Source organism: Ovis aries, chromosome 5, assembly GCF_016772045.2.
Source record: "Ovis aries strain OAR_USU_Benz2616 breed Rambouillet chromosome 5, ARS-UI_Ramb_v3.0, whole genome shotgun sequence".
Taxonomy (NCBI): Eukaryota; Metazoa; Chordata; class Mammalia; order Artiodactyla; family Bovidae; genus Ovis; species Ovis aries.
Genome location: NC_056058.1, coordinates 8324172 through 8341879, shown reverse-complemented (window position 1 = coordinate 8341879; position 17708 = coordinate 8324172). Strand labels below are relative to the sequence as shown.

Below are 17708 nucleotides of genomic sequence, written 5' to 3'. Positions count from 1 at the left end.
TGGGAGAGGGCGAGGATGAGGTGATTTGGGAGAATGGCATTGAAACCTGTATATTGCCATATGTGAAATGGATTGCCAGTCCAGGTTTGATACATGGTACAGGATGCTCGGTTCTGGTGCACTGGGATGACCCAGAGGGATGGTATGGTTAGGGAGGTGGGAGGGGGGTTTAGGATGGGGAACACGTGTACACCCGTGGCGGATTCATGTCAATGTATGGCAAAACCAACACAATATTGTAAAGTAACTAGCCTCCATTTAAAATAAATAAATTTATATTTTTTTAAAAAAAAAAAGTATCAAAAGAAAAGGCTCAGCTTTGTCAACAATCTGTTAGATATTGGGCTTAATCATATCAGAAGGGACTAGTGCCATAAGCTCCAAGAGAATTAAACCTGTACTAAATCACCCCCTACCTATGACTTTAAGACAATTGAGAGGATTTTGGGGAATCACAGGCTACTGTCGCATTTGGATTCCGGGTTATGGGGAACTTGCCCAGCCTTTATATAAACTTATATCTGAAACTCAGCAGGCCCAAACTGACAAACTGGTTTGGTCTCCAGATACTCAAAAGGCTTTTAAGGTTCTTCAGACTGCTCTCCTGCAAGCTCCAGCTCTGAGCTTACCCACAGAGTCAGGATTTAATTTGTTTGTCGCTGAAAGAAAAGGTATGGCCTTGGGAGTTTTGACACAACCCATAGGGCCTCACCAACAACCTATTGCTTATCTAAGCAGAGAATTAGATGTAATTTCATGCGGGTGGCCCCACTGCCTAAGATTAATTGGGGCAGTGGCTTTATTAGCACCTGAAGCTTTAAAAATAGTTAATGGACGAAACCTTCAGTTCAGTTCAGTTCAGTTGCTCAGTCGTGTCCGACTCTTTGTGACCCCATGAATCACAGTACGCCAGGCCTCCCTGTCCATCACCATCTCCCGGAGTTCACTCAGACTCACGTCCATCAAGTCAGTGATGCCATCCAGCCATCTCATCCTGGGTCGTCCCCTTCTCCTCCTGCCCCCAATCCCTCCCAGCATCAGAGTCTTTTCCAATGAGTCAACTCTTCGCATGAGGTGGCCAAAGTACTGGAGCTTCAGCTTTAGCATCATTCCTTCCAAAGAAATCCCAGGCTAATCTCCTTCAGAATGGACTGGTTGGATCTCCTTGCAGTCCAAGGGACTCTCAAGAGTCTTCTCCAACACCACACTTCAAACGCATCAGTTTTTCGGCACTCAGCCTTCTTCACAGGCCAACTCTCACATCCATACATGACCACAGGAAAACCATAGCCTTGACTAGACAGACCATAGTCGGCAAAGTAATGTCTCTGCTTTTGAATATGCTATCTAGGTTGGTCATAACTTTTCTTCCAAGGAGTAAGTGTCTCAATTTCATGGCTGCAGTCACCACCTGCAGTGATTTTGGAGCCCCCAAAAATAAAGTCTGACACTGTTTCTACTGTTTCCCATCTATTTCCCATGAAGTGATGGGACCGGATGCCATGATCTTCGTTTTCTGAATGTTGAGCTTTAAGCCAACGTTTTCCACTCTCTTCTTTCACTTTCATCAAGAGGCTTTTAGTTCCTCTTCACTTTCTGCCAAAAGGGTGGTGGCATCTGCATATCTGAGGTTATTGATATTTCTCCTGGCAATCTTGATTCCAACTTGTGTTTCTTCCAGTCCAGCGTTTCTCATGATGTACTCTGCATAGAAGTTAAATAAGCAGGGTTACAAGATACAGCCTTGACGTACTCCTTTTCCTATTTGGAACCAGTCTGTTGTTCCATGTCCAGTTCGAACTGTTGCTTCCTGACCTGCATACAAATTTCTCAAGAGGCAGGTCAGGTGGTCTGTATTCCCATCTCTTTCAGGATTTTCCACAGTTTATTGTGATCCACACAGTCAAAGGCTTTGGCATAGTCAATAAAGCAGAAATAGATGTTTTTCTGGAACTCTCTTGCTTTTTCCATGATCCAGCAGATGTTGGCAATTTGATCTCTAGTTCCTCTGCCTTTTCTAAAACCAGCTTGAACATCAGGGAGTCCACGGTTCACATATTGCTGAAGTCTGGTTTGGAGAATTTTGAGCATTACTTTACTAGTATGTGAGATGAGTGCAATTGTGCGGTAGTTTGAGCATTCTTTGGCATTGCCTTTCTTTGGGGTTGGAAATGGACGAAACCTTTCTATGTTGATTTCTCATGATATGAGTGGAATCTTAAATTCTAAGGTTAATATTTGGATGACAGACAGTAGGCTTCTTAAATATCAGTCATTGTTGTTAGAAGGACCAGTAACTAAGCTTAAAGTTTGTGGAAATTTAAATCCTGCCACTTTCCTTCCTGAGAAGGAAAATGAAACACCTGATCACGATTGTTCCCAATTTCTAACTTTAAATTATGCAGCTTGGGAAGATCTAATAGATACCCCATTAGACAATCCTGACATGGAAATATTTACAGATGGCAGTTCTTTTGTTTGGGATGGAAAGCGTAAAGCAGGTTAGGACGTGGTGAGTACTGAACAGGTTTTAGAAGCAAAATCTCTCCCCCAGGGAACCAGTGCTCAGTTAGCGGAGCTTGTGGCTCTGACCCGAGCTCTAGAGTTAAGCAAAGGGCAGACGGTGAGTATCTACACTGATTTTAAGTATGCTTATTTGACTTTACATGCTCATGCTGCAATATGGAAAGAAAGTTTAAAACAGCAACAAGAGAACCTCTTAAGCATTTCAGAGAGATCGAGAGACTTTTAACTGTTATATATTGTTCTAAGGAAGTAGCTGTTATGCATTGGAAAGGGCACAGCAAGGATGGGAATAAAGTAGCTGAAGGTAAGCAGTTGGCTGACTGTCAAGCCAGAAAAGTGAGACTTTACTATGAAACCCCTTCACTGCAGACGCCTTTGATCTGGACAGGTCCTGTGGAACGGGAAAAACCACAATATACTGAGGAAGAATTAGAAAGATATGAGAAAAGAGGAGCAAAGATTACTGATAAAGGATGGTTACAGTCTGAGGATGGATGATTAATAATTCCTGAAAATGCTCAGTGGAAAATTCTTAAGAGTTTACACCAGAGTTTTCATTTGGGTGCAGAGAGTACTTACCAGATGGCTTCTCATTTGTTTGAAGGTAAAAATGTAATGAAAACTTTAAAGAACATTATCAAAAGGTGTGAGGTTTGTCAGAAAAATAATCCAAAGGCTGAAAAGCTAGCAAAGGCTGGATTACAACGAAGTGGAAAGTATCCTGGAGAGGACTGGGAAATTAATTTTACTCATATGCCAAAAGCTAATGGGTATTCTTGCTTACAAGTTTGGGTGGATACTTTTACTGGATGGATTGAGGCTTTTCCCTGTAGTGAACAGGCTAAGGAAGTTATAAAGATTTTAATCCATGAAATTATCCCCAGGTTTGGGCTGCCACGGAGCCTTCAGAGTGACAATGGTTCCGCCTTTAAAGCTGCTGTAACTCAGGGGGTATCTAAAGCTCTAGTAATAGAATATCACTTACACTGTTCCTGGAGACCTCAGTCCTCAGAAAGGTTGAAAAAGCTAATGACATTATCAAAAGACATCTGCACAAATTGACTCAAGAGACACAGGACAATTGGATTAAAGTCCTACCCATAGCTTTAATGAAGGCTCAAACTACCCCAAAAAAGGAGCGACTGTCCCCCTTTGAATGTATTTATGGAAGGCCTTTCTTACACACAGACATTGTTATAGACCCTGAAGCCTCGGAATTAACTAGTTATATAACTCAGCTCTCAGCTTTTCAACAGGCATTAACAGAACTCCGGGAGATGACTCCTGACCCCACCTCTGAGTCAAGCAAGCCTCTATTTGAGCCAGGAACTGAGGTCCTCATAAAAACACTGGGGTCTGGGGGCCCATCCCTCGAGCCCCTCTGGGAAGGCCCTTACCAGCTTATTCTTTCTTCTCCCACAGCTGTCAAAGTGAATTGATTCGTCGGTACATTACACTCTAGTTAAGAGGTGGCACACTGACCAGAACTAAGTGACTTCATTTTATGTCTTTAGTTTCTATGCTCTGATTTGGACTTTTCAGATGGGCCTGATAATCTATGTGAGCCTACTTCTACTGACTCCAAAAATCCTGAGTGTGCCGTTTGATCCTTAAGACAATGCCTTCCTGTCCTGGGCTCACTCCTATGCTGCATTCTACAATCAGACTAACTGCTGGGTCTTCGGGGTGCTCCCCTCTTCATCAGTGGAAGGCTTCCCATGATGGACGTCTCCACTTCAAGGAAAAGACTTTCTCCAAGTCTGCGAATACCTCCGACAGCAATCATATATGATTCCTCTTTTTCATCTGATGACATCTACCAACCCTAAAATGGACCGGTGCAACGGACATACGTGACTTTTAATTTTGATTATACATTGTCTCTGTTTAATGACTATTTTTGCTACACATAAGGCAAATAGGTCTAGATCCAATGGTTTTTTACCTGATGTTTATCAAATATGGGATGAGGTTATATGGCCAACTCCTGAAAAAAGAGGTCTAATATCTACTGCCCCTATATTCTGGGAACAAACAGAGCCATCCCCAAAACTTAGCCAACAACTTAATTACAATGATTGGAAAAAATTGCGATTTTTGCCTCAGGAAATATGCAATATAATCATTCCCGTGGTTTCCAGCCCCAGTTCAGGTTCTCCCTTTGTCTGGCCAGGCACTAATTGGGACTGGATATCTCAGTCATGCTGGCTTGCTCCAAACGGGACTTATTGGATACGTAGCTCTTACCTATGCGCATGACTTCCCCCTGTTGGATAGGGAGATGCACCCTAGGTCTAGCCTTTACTCATGGCTTTATATTTTCAGAGCTTCCAGAAAAGCCTGCTAATTTACCCCACCTTAAAACTCAGTGGGCAAGGTCTGTATTTCACTGGTATGATTATTTGGCGGCAGTGTTTGTCCCCTCTTTGGGAGCTACAGTTGTTATGCTACGAGTGGATGCTTTGGCTAATTTTATTCAACAGGCATTACAAGATTCTCAGAAAGCTATTTCAGCTCTTAATGCTGAACAAGCACAAACTAGAAAGGTAGTTTTACAAAACAGATTGGCTTTAGATATTCTGACATCTGCACAAGGAGGAACTGGTGCCATTATTCATACCCAATGCTGTACATATATCCCTGATATGAGCACTAATATTACTCATTTTACTAAACACATGAACAAGATGATTGGGGCTATGGATGCTCCTGAAGTCTCAATTGCCTCCCTTTGGGAGATGTTAACTAGTTCCCCATGGTGGAAAACTATCTTAATTACAACAATTCTGATTGTTTTGTTTTTGCTGTTTGCTCCCTGCATCTATAACTGTGTAACTGGATTTGTTTCTAGTCACATGAAAGCTTTTAAGTTACAAATGGTTGCTCAAACTCCTGTTACTGCTGCAGCTTCTTCCAACTACTACTTGGGACCCCTGGATCAGAAATCTTCCGTATGAAGGTTAGGAGAATATGTTGCCTCACCAATTTAGGGAGAACACCCCTTGTTGGCTCAGAAGCAGTTACAGAATGAGAACGATGCCCCTTTTTCCTAGGCAACATAATTCTCCTAAAAGAAAAGGGGGAATGAGAGGATAACAGGCAGGAAGGCCAGGGGTCTCCAAACAGAGGAAATAGGCTGCAAGTGTCAGACATTTTTATCTCTCTTAAGCGGCAGGAGGAAACAAACTAGTGACTTTTTCCCCCCCTTCTCTATACAAATTTAAAAGGAGGTTTCTCTTAAAATACTGTGTTGGCATAATGATACCTGGTTTCACCTGAAGTTAACTATTGTCAAACCTTGAGTTAACCAACGCATTTTTCTTATGGAAATGTTTGTCTTAAGCTATGTTAATATACTATGCATTTACCCCAAAATCTGTCTTCAAGTTGATTCTGCCTAATGGCTCAGAACCAACTTGACAAACCAGTATGTTAGACATTGTTCCCCTAATCTATGTAAACAAAAGTATTTGTGTGGTAATCTTCCTTTCTATAAGATTCAAGCCAATCGTTTTGTGGCCCAGGATGCCTCGTTTGGTGCCAAGATTATCCCAAAATATATCTTATGGATGAGGGGCCTGGTGCCATTCTGAATTTTAAGACATTCCTTCCTTTCATTAACAAACTGCTAGTGACTATATAACATCCAGCTGAAGACTAGCAGGGGGTACTCTTTCTGCCCCTTTCTGATGCTTATGTCAGAAGCTTTCTCTATCTGCTTTATACTTTAATAAAACTTTATTACACAAAAGCTCTGAGTGATCAAGCCTCGTCTCTGGCCCCGGATTGACTTCTCCTCCAGAGGCCAAGAATCCCGATGTCTTTTCATGGTTCAGCAACAACCTCTCAGTTCCCTCGTGCCACTTCTGTGCTCCCTTTTTGATGTCCTTTACAAAGGGAGACTGAAGCCTCAGTGCGCAAATGAACTGCCCAAGGATTTGATCACCATATTTGATTGGGGTCCCTCATGTGGTCAAGTGGCCTCTTTTTTTCCGAATAGCAGCATGTGCATGTAGAACCAGAAAGGAATACTTGGAGTCGGTGTAAATGGCTACTCTCTTTCCTTTTCCCAGCTCTAAAGCTCAAGTCAGGGCTATAAGCTCAACTAATTGGACTAAAGTAGCTGCTGGCAAAGGTTTAGCCTCTATGGTCTCAAAATTGGAGACTACTGCTTATCTAGCTCTTCTTTTTCCATCCAAGACAAAGCTGCTTCCATCAGTGTACCCGATTTCCTCAGATTCATCAGAGGATCTTCTGAAAATCCCTTTTTTTTTTTTTTTTTTTTTGGCAGTGGCCCAAGGTTTCAAGGCAAGAATGAAAGGGGAGAGATCCCTCAGGGGTAGGCAGGAGGGTGGCTGGGTCACCTCACAAGAACCTCATAAGGGGATATGGTCAGGTCTGGATTTTCCATCAGCACTACTTGATATCTGAGGCTCCTTTGATCTGACATTCATAAATGGCTTCTACCATTCAGGAGCTGTTTCACTTGGTGGCTGGTAAAAATAGTTAGTTTGCCCCCAGGAGAGAGTTTTAAAGCATCTTCTATCAGGGCTGCAATAGCTGCAAAATTTCGAAGGCAGGGAGCAGTGTCTTTGCAATAAGGGAGTAGGACACTCGGGGACCACCAGAAATTGGTGGGAAAATATTGGCCCATCCCAGGAACAAAGTGCTCAGGTGAGTCTTTTTGTTAATTGTTTTTCCTGTAGTACCCAAAATGGTACAGGTTTAGGGGGAGAAATCTCTGGAGCAGGAGGTCAGGACAGAATAGGTAGCCGCTGTGTCAACCAAGAAATTCTTGGACCTACCTGCCACATCCATTTACACCCTTGGCTCCAGCCCTGTGATGATTATCTGTGACAGGCAGCCTGGCTGGAGTGGGCCACTTCAATTCTGTTGAACCATCATGAGGGAAGGCTTGGCACTTGACCTCGAGGCTCTTGGATCCTGAGGGCAGAGTGCCACCCAGTGTCCCAGTTGATGGCATTTGTAGCAAGCCATTTTAGGAGACTTGTCATGGTTTGGACACTCTTTGCCAATGTCCCACTTGTCTACAGATTAGGCATTTGCCTCATGCCTTGTCCTTTAAAGACTCGGGGTTTGCCATAGCACTTCCCTGGAGAGTGGCCGGCATCTGGGCATGCCTTGTCTCTTTCCTTTTCTCCCTTTCCTGGGCCTTGGCCTCCCTCTCCTGTTCTCCATTATAAAAGATATTGGTGGCTGTCTGGACCATCTCATCTAAAGAGGCAACAGGGCCCTGCTGCTGTAGCTGTTGTAACTTTATCCTGATGTCTGATGCACATTGGAACAGGAATTTGTCCTTTAAAAATCACCTATCCCTCATAAGAGTCTAAGTCCAGATTGATAAACTCTCAGAGGGCCTCTTTTAGCCTTTCCAGAAAGGCAATGGGGTTCTCTTTGGGCTCCTGAGTTATTGCTGAGACTGAGCATAGTCCCACAGCTAATAGGCTTCCTTCTATTTCCATGGGTGGACTTCCTTAGGGGTGAGTCTTTATGAAGCTTATCCTACCCAGTACTGTTGCATTCTGAGAGCCAGGTTTCCTGAGTCAGGGTGCAGAGCCCCAGGCAGGTTGAGGCATGACAGCCTCCTGAGAATTGGGTCTCTGGGCAGATCAAGGGATATCAACCTCCTGGGACCCCCTGGACTGGTGGATCCCCAAGCAGGTTGAGGCATGACAAACTTCCAAGGACCAGATCCCTAAACAGCTCGAGGCGGGTCTACCTCCTGGGACCCCAGGCTGGAGTTGGGCATCCAGTGTGGTCTCCAGTGTGGTCTCCAGTGTGACCAGTGCTGGGAGGAATTAAGGGGTTGTAATCTTAACTCATTGCCAGTTTGTCCACCATGGATGGGAATAAATACCATGATGTAAAGCAATCCAAGCCTGTGCCCTGAGACTGGGAACCTGGTAAAACAGCCGTAAGCCTTATCCTCTTATTGTTCCGAGGGAATATAAATCATTGATTTCCTCCCCTAGTCCTCCATAAGAGCAGTTTAGGGTGTTTCCAATGGTAAACATTCCATTGTCATAGACCCACTTTAGGTAGTAGCATATGTAATGACAAAGGATTGGGTTATCTGGTCCTGTTAGAGGCATTAAGAGTATTTTAATAATAAGTGAGGTGAAGCAATGTTGCCTACAAGGGGGCAGGGTCCTGGCTGTAGGAGTTAGTAAGTGGCTTAAGAACAAATTGATAAGAGGCAACAAACCAGATATTCCATAAAAGGGGAGTGGAAATTTGATCCGGGGATATGTTTGTAACTTTAGAAGTGTGGTAAGAGTTTGGGCCCAAATGGCCTGCAGGACTAACTCCCAAAGTGGCAAACATTATCCTTGGAAGCCCAATTGTCCTTGAAGGGATGCCAACTGGTGGACTTCTAGCAGGCATTGTGTGTCTGTCACCTACCCTAGTGGGTCCACTGAGAAATGCTATTGTTGCACATGTTGCAGAAAACATGAAAGATGAAGGCCTGAATATCTAGAGGGATTGGATATTATACAGTATTTCCCTCCCAGGGGCCAGCTATTTTCTGGTTGTCCCTCCAGAAGATTGTAGAGGCAACTTTGTGGGCCCAGATGGGGCTCAGGAAAAGAGCATGAAACACGAGGGAAGGGGACAGGGGACAACTTCTGAAAAAATTACATACCCCAAGAGCATAACATAAACCGATTAAAATCAAATGGGTCCAAGATGACAAGTCACATTCAGCTAAACCTTGATCCCAATCCACAAGCTAAACGACACACCCAGAGGTGCCATGACAGTTCCAAGGCACTGTCAAAAGACTGAGGAGTGGGTGGTTCCCCAATTGTTACAATGATCCTCACACTCATTAGCATATGAAATCACTCAGCTCACAAAAACTAACCACACCACATTCCATGGCCACCTCACTCTCCTCTGTGATGGCCCACACCCTGTGGAGTGTCCTTTTCTCTGAATCCAAACAAATCCACCTCTTACCTATCGCTGAGTCTCTCACTGAATTTTTGCAATGAGATATCAGAGCCTGAGCTTCATTCGGTTCTGAAGCCAGGCAACATGGGTTTTGGCAGGGCTCAAGTCCTGGGAGAGAGATGCTGAAGGACGGGAGGAAAAAGCAGTGCAGAAAATGTGCCAAGGAGTCCCTTTCATAACATGCTGGAAAACCTGCTAAATACCTGACCTGTGCTCATAGTTTTCATTGGCCTGATTCTTGGCACAAAGAAGATTAAGGACAGAAGAACTCCCACCTGCTTGGGCAACAGCTACTAGGGCACCACAGATAGTGGAGCCTTCAGGACACCCTGGGGCACCCACTGCTGCTCACCTGTTTGCAGGGGGTTTGAGGAAACAAGAAACAAGAGATTGTAAAGGAATTAAGATTTTTAGCCATATGTTCTTCCAGCCATAGGGGTGAGGCCTTCTTACCCCAACCAGAGGTGTTCTGGAATCTGAGACTGAGCCACGTGAGCTTTCTGCTGAGTTTGCTTTGGCTGTTCTGGTTTCCAGCACGTGGGGCTTCTTGTCACTTCCACAGTGCTGGGTTTTCTTCACGTTCAGCTTCCACTGCATGAGCTTTCATGGAGTTGGGCTTCTACTGTGCTTGGCTTCTGCCTCACAGGGATGGAGCCAAGGTTGTTTCAGCCAGATTAAAACCAAGAAACAGCACCATAGATGTCGGGGGAGTGTGTAATTTCCTCACTTCTGTCTTGCTGCGGCAAAAAATTGAAGCAAAGGACAGACCAGTGTTAGAGCTTAGTTTTATTAGGAAGAACAAAGGATAGTACACCCTCAAGGAGTGAGGGCAGGCAGACCCAAAAGGCTAAGAGAAGAGAGGTCCCAATCCTTCTAGGCTTCCTCCTTTTATACATTTGTCTCCTCCCCATTGAGCCTGCCCTATGTAAATTGGGCTAGCCAGGAGGGCTATTTATTTTACCTGAGGTCTTCACTCTGGTCCTCAGACCTTCCTTTGTTCCATTTTCATGTGAAAGGTAAGGGTAAGGTCAGACATGTTGGGACATGTCCCAGCAGAGAGCCGCAGACAAGCCCAGGAGGCGGGCTGACAACCAAGCCATCCAATCAGGAAGCCAACACGGAGCCCTTAGACACCGCTGAAACCCGCGCTTTCTTCCTTATATGGGAACCCGGCCCTAGCTATAAAACCTTTCCTCACCCCTCCTACCTCGCAGACTCCCTCTGTCTCCTTGCTCACCCGCCCCCGGGAGTTCTGCCCGAGAGCGACCGCCCAATAAAGGCCTTCACCAACGGTCCATAGAGGTGGCTCTTTCTTCCCGCGGCGTTTCTTACATCATGGGCTTTTCCCTTCTTTGTATTTTAGCCACCACCATTTTGGACTCCCTTTTCCTATTCTAACTACCTAACATGATAAATGTTTCATGATAAATTAAACTCTAAAGTTCCAGAACATGCAACACATAAAATTCTGTTTAGTTCAAAATCTTGTCACTGAAAAATAATCTTTTAGCTGACAGACATGTTCTTTGAAGAACTAAAAACCACTTTCCTTTCTCTTGCAAATCTCTAAAAGCCAGAATGTAAATATTGCAGGGAAGAGCCAATTCTGACTTCAGGTCAGATCCTTTACTTTAACATTTGCTTCCCTTTGCTTTTGTTCACTAAAAGGGTACTGTTTATACACAATGGCCTGCCTCGAGGAACCCTGCCCCTTTGCCTGAATATTAACTCAAAGTGCCTTTGTTCAGGACTCTGTTCACCTGTGGATGGCTAGAGGAAAGAAGAAATTAACTTATCTCCTTCTAAGGCTCACCATTTTAGGAGATATTTTCAAGATTATTGGACTTTTTACTTTGCTTCCTCACCTCCCCCCACCATCTTTATTCTATAAAAACAAAACCTGACATCCAGCTCCCATAAAATGGTTATTTTGAGACATTAATCTGTCATCTTCTTGGTCTCAACATCTCCCCTCTCAGATTTATTGGCAGCAAGTAGAGTGAGATCGGACTTAATAACATCGTACACTCCACAGGGACCTGAGACTGAGCCCAATTAGCTCATTCAGCAAGACCTGAAACCTATGGAAAAGGGGGCAGTTTTAAATCTGAAACTGCTAGGAATACTCCCTCAGACAAACCTCACAAAGAGTAAAGCCTTAGCCATCTAAGCAAGCAATTTTAATTTGTCTTCCAATTGTTTGTAAACTAGTAAGTTTACCCCATGGACTATATAGTTCATGCAGTTCTCAAGGCCAGAATACTGGAGTGGGTAGCCTTTCCCTACTCCACGGGCTTTTCCCAACTCAAGGATCAAACCCAGGTCTCCCACATTGCAGGTGGATTCTTTACCAGGTGAGCCACAAGGGAAGACCAAGAACACTGGAGTGGTTAGCCTATCCCTTCTCCAGTGGATCGTCCCGACCCAGGAATCAAACTGGGGTCTACTGCATTGCAGGTGGATTATTTAACCACTGAGATATCAGGGAAGCAGCTTCCCAGGTGGCTCAGTGGTTAAAGAATCCACCTGGAAATACAGGAGATGTTGAATCGATCACCAGCTCAGCTTGGGAAGGTCCCTTGGAGAAGGAAATGGCAACTCATTCCAGTATTCTTGCCTGGAGAATCCCACAGACAGAAGAGCCTGATGGGTTACAGTCCACGGGGTCACAAAGAGTTAGATGCGATTTAGTGACTAAACAAAGCAGGTGACTTGAAGCAGTTGATCAGATATATAGTTTTGTGTTCAATCAATGATTATAATAGTGCAACTCTAGATATGGGAAAATGCCACAAAGGAAAACATTTCTTGGATCATAATAGATTAGTAAGACAGAATCCTGAGAATCTTTTAATTTACCAACAGGACCTGGAGAAGAGGAGAACAAGAGAGCTAGAAATATCTTGTGTTCTAATCAAAGCACACACCTTACTCAGTTCGTGACTTTGGATCAATCACCTAATGCCAAAAATTAAGAAGGAGGATCATAACTGCAGAGTCTTCATAAGATGGACTTTTGCAAGAAATAAATGAGACAATATCTATAAGATTCTAATGTCAGTCCACAGTGTATTAAATGATCTAAATTTATCTCATATAATTACCAAAAATTTTAAAAATAAGGGACTAAATGCCAGCTCTTCACTTCTATCATAGTAAAATCATGAAACTCCTAATTGATGGGTCAAAGCATTATAAAACCAAAGTTTATTTTACCCATGGTTTTAAAGCAAAGGAACACAGCTCACCAAGTTATTGAAGAATAAATAGTTTCTGGTGGTATCAGGAACTGTGTTCCCATCACAAGTCAATATTTTTGAGACCCAAGCGAACTAGTCCAGACAGGTTCTCAGCCTTAGATTTGGAGAAAACTTGGACTCAGGGTTGTGGAAAGTTAAAATGTTAGACCTCTGAAAGCCAGAAGAGTTCATGGAGTAGTAAAAAGAACTGTATTTATCTCACTTTTAACTTGGTCTCTTGAGAACACAAATCAGCAGGAAAAATTTCCAGTTTTATTCAAACAAGTTCCCTTGGGGAAATACGCTCAGAGCTTGGAGTAAGAGTGGAAAATGTATTAATGAGCAGATGTAGTGAGCCGATACAGTTAACATACAGAGCTGTAAATATCACCACAGCTACAGTATCTGAGCGTGTTCAGCCTTAAGCTGGAGAAGGTATGGTTTTTGCACTTGAATTCCTAAGTCTGTCTCAGGAACCCATGCTTCACTCCTTTCTTCTTTCTCGTCTGGAGACAGAGCTTCAATCCCCACCATCCAGGGAGACACAGGCTTCCACACAGAGACCTTCAGCTCAGACTTCCCCTCCAGGTGAGTCTAAGAGGTCCATAGACACTGCTGGAGAAAGTCAGAGGGAATGAAACCCAAGAACATTTACCTGAAGTCACCTGAAAACCCAAACAGCTGACCCAGAGCTGAGAGATCTCCATGTTTATTTGCTTGATTGACTAAAATATAATCAATTTATTTCTAATGTTAAATAGAGAAGTATCTACTGGATTCATCAATTCAAGGTTTTATTGTTGCCAGTTAAGTTTGGGAATGAAAATTTAGTTGAATAAGACTCAAGAAGGGAGGCATAGTGTTGTCAGTAAAATTTTATAATTTCCAAGAGATTTGCAGTTTAGGGAAGTAGGAAAATAGACTAGCAGATGTGGAGAGATCTGCAGTGAAGTGATGACATTTTATTAATTTACTTTTAATATTTAAGATAAGGTATTTGAGAAGGCTCTATATTCATTAGGAAGATCCAGAACAATGGACTTAGCTCCTGCCTTGTAACTACAGTCCTTGAAATACACTTCTCATAGAATCTTCTCTCACACAGAATATTCAGTTGAAAATATTGCATTTAACTGTATCTCTTTTATGTTTTGGGGGTTTTTTGTGTAATTTTTACAATGTTGTGTTTTCTGCCATACAGCAATGCAAATCAGCCATAATTATCCACACATCCCCTCCCTCCCAAGCCTCCCATTTAACCCAGCAATCCCAATTGGACATATACCTTGAGAAAACCATAATGGAAAATGATACATGTACTGCAGTGTTCATAACAGCTCTATTTACAATAGGCAGGACATGGAAGCAACCTAGATGTCCATCAACAGATGAATAGATAAGGAAGATATAGTACATATATACAGTGACATATTCCTCAGCCATTAAAAAGAATGAAATATTACATTTAATATGCAAACAGTAATATGGCAAAGGGCCTTACTTCACAATTATTTCAGTACTTGGAGGCTGAATATATTGGGGGATTTTTGAGCCCTTTATTTTCTGTACTGAAAACTGTTTCTGCATGTTCTTTGTTTTACATACTGGTACTTGAGTGCTGTTATTTTTTCTATTTCTTTCTTTTTTTTTTTCCTTCTTTTTTTGCTGTATAATTTCCTTTATAATTTATTTCATCTCAAGCTGTGAGATAAAAGCCCAGGAACTGTATTCTAGCCTGCAGAAGAAGGGGAGAATGAAATGTATTTTAAATACCTTGAGGAATCTTCTTGCTAAAATAGAAATGCATGCAACATCTCTCTCCCCACTCTTTCCCTCCCCCATTTCACCCAAAACTGCTGTAAGCTGCAACCAGTTCCCTGGTCTGAATTCCCTATTCCAGTCTCTCTTTTTTATGTTTTATCCATTCTTTTGAACAATTATAATTTTTGAAAGACTTTGCTAATTTCCATTTAATCCTTGTATGTATGTGTAATATATTTGTTGGGTTGTGTGAGTATTCATAAATTGTGAGTGATCAAATCTATCAGTTAGTCATATTTTGTCTTTCCTCCCACAGCTCTTTAAACATAGAAAGTTCTACATTTGCATTGGTAAAACAAACAAACAAACAAACAAACAAAAAACCCTTTAGATTAATTTCTTCTTTTTTTTACTTTTATTCTTTTTTTTATTTTTGGTTGAAGGATATTTGCTTTACAATATTGTGTTGGGTTCTGCCATACATCAACACGAATCAGTCATAGGTATACATAGGTATACATATGTCCTCTCTCTCTTGAACCTCCCTCCCACCTCCCACCCCATCACAACCCTCTAGGTTGTCACAGAGCACCAGCTGTAGGTTCCCTGCACCATACAACAAATACCCACTGGCTACCTATTTTACATACAGTAATGTATATATTTCCATTGCTTGTTATTCACTTATTTTTCCTTACTGCTACCTTTTATCTTCAGTAGATCTATTTTTAAAATATTAATCAAGTGCTGCCATCTTGTGGAACATATTCTTTTACATTCAACAAAGATCACATATATTTCTCATAAGGATGGTTAAATACATATATATTTGTACTGACTGAAATTATAATTTTAGTTACTGCTTCCCCTGTGCGTGTGTGTGTGTGTGTGTGTGTGTGTGTGTGTGTGTGTGTGTGTGTGTTAGTCACTCAGCCATGTCCAATTCTTTGAAGCCCCGTGGACTGTAGCCCACCAGGCTCCTCTGTACATGAAATTCTCCAGGCAAGAATACTGGAGTGTGTTGCCATTTCCTTCTCCAGGGGATCTTCCAAGCCAGGGATTGAACCTGAGTCTTCTGCAATGCAGGCAGAATCTTTAACGTCTGAGCCATAGGAAAGCCCACTGTTCCCCATACTGATATATTTTTTATTATATTTCATTCATTTGTCCATTTCATTTATATACAAAACCAGTATTAGTGTGACCATGGTTATTTTATATTTTTCTTTCATAATTTCATCTCAATTTTTAGTCAGTTTTGTTTAGCCAACTTGTTTCCAATGCACTATAATTTAAACAGGTTTTATTTCCAGTGCTGTTCTTTTTATTTTATAAATTTCATTTTCTAAAAATGTGTTTCTTTGTATATGCATACACTGATGAAACCACAGAGTGAACAAAGAAGGTGAGGTCCCGCTCATCTGTTTCTCACATTTTAATGGAGGAAGAAGCTGTGGTCCCTTGAGTCTGAACACCTTACTGCTGTTCTCTCTGCAACCTGTCTCTTCTGCTGAACTCTTTATTCATATTGCTTTTCCCTCAGCAGAAATTTGTCTTTTAAACAAACAAACAAACAAAAAAACTAGTCCTCAATTACTGAAATTGATTAGAAACATTTTGGACTATACCCTAGGGCTGCTGCTGCTGCTGCTGCTAAGTAGCTTCAGTCATGTCCTACTCTGTGTGACAGCATACCTTTTACATGTGATGCAGCATGCATGCACATTTAAGCAAAAAATACACATGTATCATATGGCGACAAACACACACAGAGCTGAACAAAGTAAACCAAAATACCTTTACTATATCCGAGGCATTCTGAATTTCTCACTAACAGTGTAGAGTACATGACTACTAGAGGGAAAACAATGTGGAACAGGCATTCCTATTCTGAGATGGCACCGGGATCCTTCGAAATGGAGATTCCATACAAAAATTATGGATATGGATTTTTGAGTGCAAAATGTAAATCGTAGAATTTCAACTGTGTCTGCAGTGCCAATCTCTGAGAAAATTAGCCATAGCATTTTGTCTTTTCTGCCTGTCAAATTCACCACATGGAACCAGGGAATGAAACACAAATTTCAGAATTTCTTCTTTTGGGATTATCAAAGAAAATAGAACTCCAGCCCCTCATATTTGGACTTTTCCTCTCCATGTACCTGATCACTGTGATTGGAAACCTGCTTATCATTCTGGCTGTCAGCTCAGACCCCCACCTCCACACCCCCATGTACTTCTTCCTCTCCAACCTCTCCTTTGTAGACGTCTGCTTCACTTCTACCACCATCCCAAAGATGCTGAAGAATATACAGACTGAGAACAAAGTAATAACCTATGAAGGCTGCATCACCCAGATACACTTTTTCATGCTCTTTGCCACACTGGAAATCTTCCTCCTGACCGTGATGGCCTATGACCGCTTCGTGGCCATCTGTCATCCTCTGCACTACACAGTCATCATGAATCCCAGGGTCTGTGGACTGCTGGCTCTGATGTCCTGGATGATGAGTGTCCTGAATTCCTTGTTACAAAGCTTAATGGTGTTGTGGCTGTCCTTCTGTACAGACTTGGAAATCCCCCACTTTTTCTGTGAGATTACTCAAGTGGTCCAACTTGCCTGTTCTGACACCTTTCTTAATAACATTGTGCTGTATTTTGCAACTATGCTGCTAGGCAGTGTTTCCCTCTCCGGTATCCTCTATTCTTACTCTAAGATAGCTTCCTCCATACGAAGAATCTCATCTGCTCAGGGGAAGTATAAAGCATTTTCTTCCTGTGCATCTCACCTCTCAGTTGTCTCCTTATTTTACTGTACAGCCTTAGGAGTGTATCTTAGCTCTGGTACTACCCACAGCTCACAGTCAAGTGCTACAGCCTCGGTGATGTACACTGTAGTCACACCCATGCTGAACCCCTTCATCTACAGTCTGAGGAACAAAGACATAAGGAGGGCTCTGAGAAGAATCATTGGGATGGCAGTTCTATATGGGCCAATTGTCCTGGGGCTGAAGAAGTACCCATGACTATAGGACTCAAAGCCACAGAGGCAGAAATTGCTCTTCCTTAGTCAGATTGCTAAAGTAGAACTTGCTACTCCTATTTATAACCTGGAGTTTTCATTTCTTTGAATTTAACTCCTCTACACAATTTTTCACTCATTTTATTAAGTTTCAGATCTGTCTGATACATAGACAGTTTTCCCTT

General features: G+C 42.3%; 1 protein-coding gene and 1 long non-coding RNA gene across 2 annotated transcripts in view; one reads left to right on the top strand and one right to left on the bottom strand.

Annotated features, from left to right (window-relative positions):
* Window positions 1-17708, bottom strand: part of LOC132659866 (uncharacterized) — a 995695-nt gene that overhangs the window by 732359 nt on the left and 245628 nt on the right. The gene's annotated exons all lie outside the window — the stretch shown is intronic.
* Window positions 16556-17527, top strand: LOC101106524 (olfactory receptor 7A17-like). Its single transcript, XM_042249781.1, has one exon. It carries the CDS (start codon window positions 16559-16561, stop codon window positions 17525-17527), a length of 969 nt encoding a protein of 322 aa, XP_042105715.1. The 5' UTR covers window positions 16556-16558.

Coding starts and splice junctions, on each gene's coding strand:
- LOC101106524 (XM_042249781.1), top strand. CDS start 16,559: ATGGAACCAGGGAATGAAACACAAATTTCAGAATTTCTTCTTTTGGGA.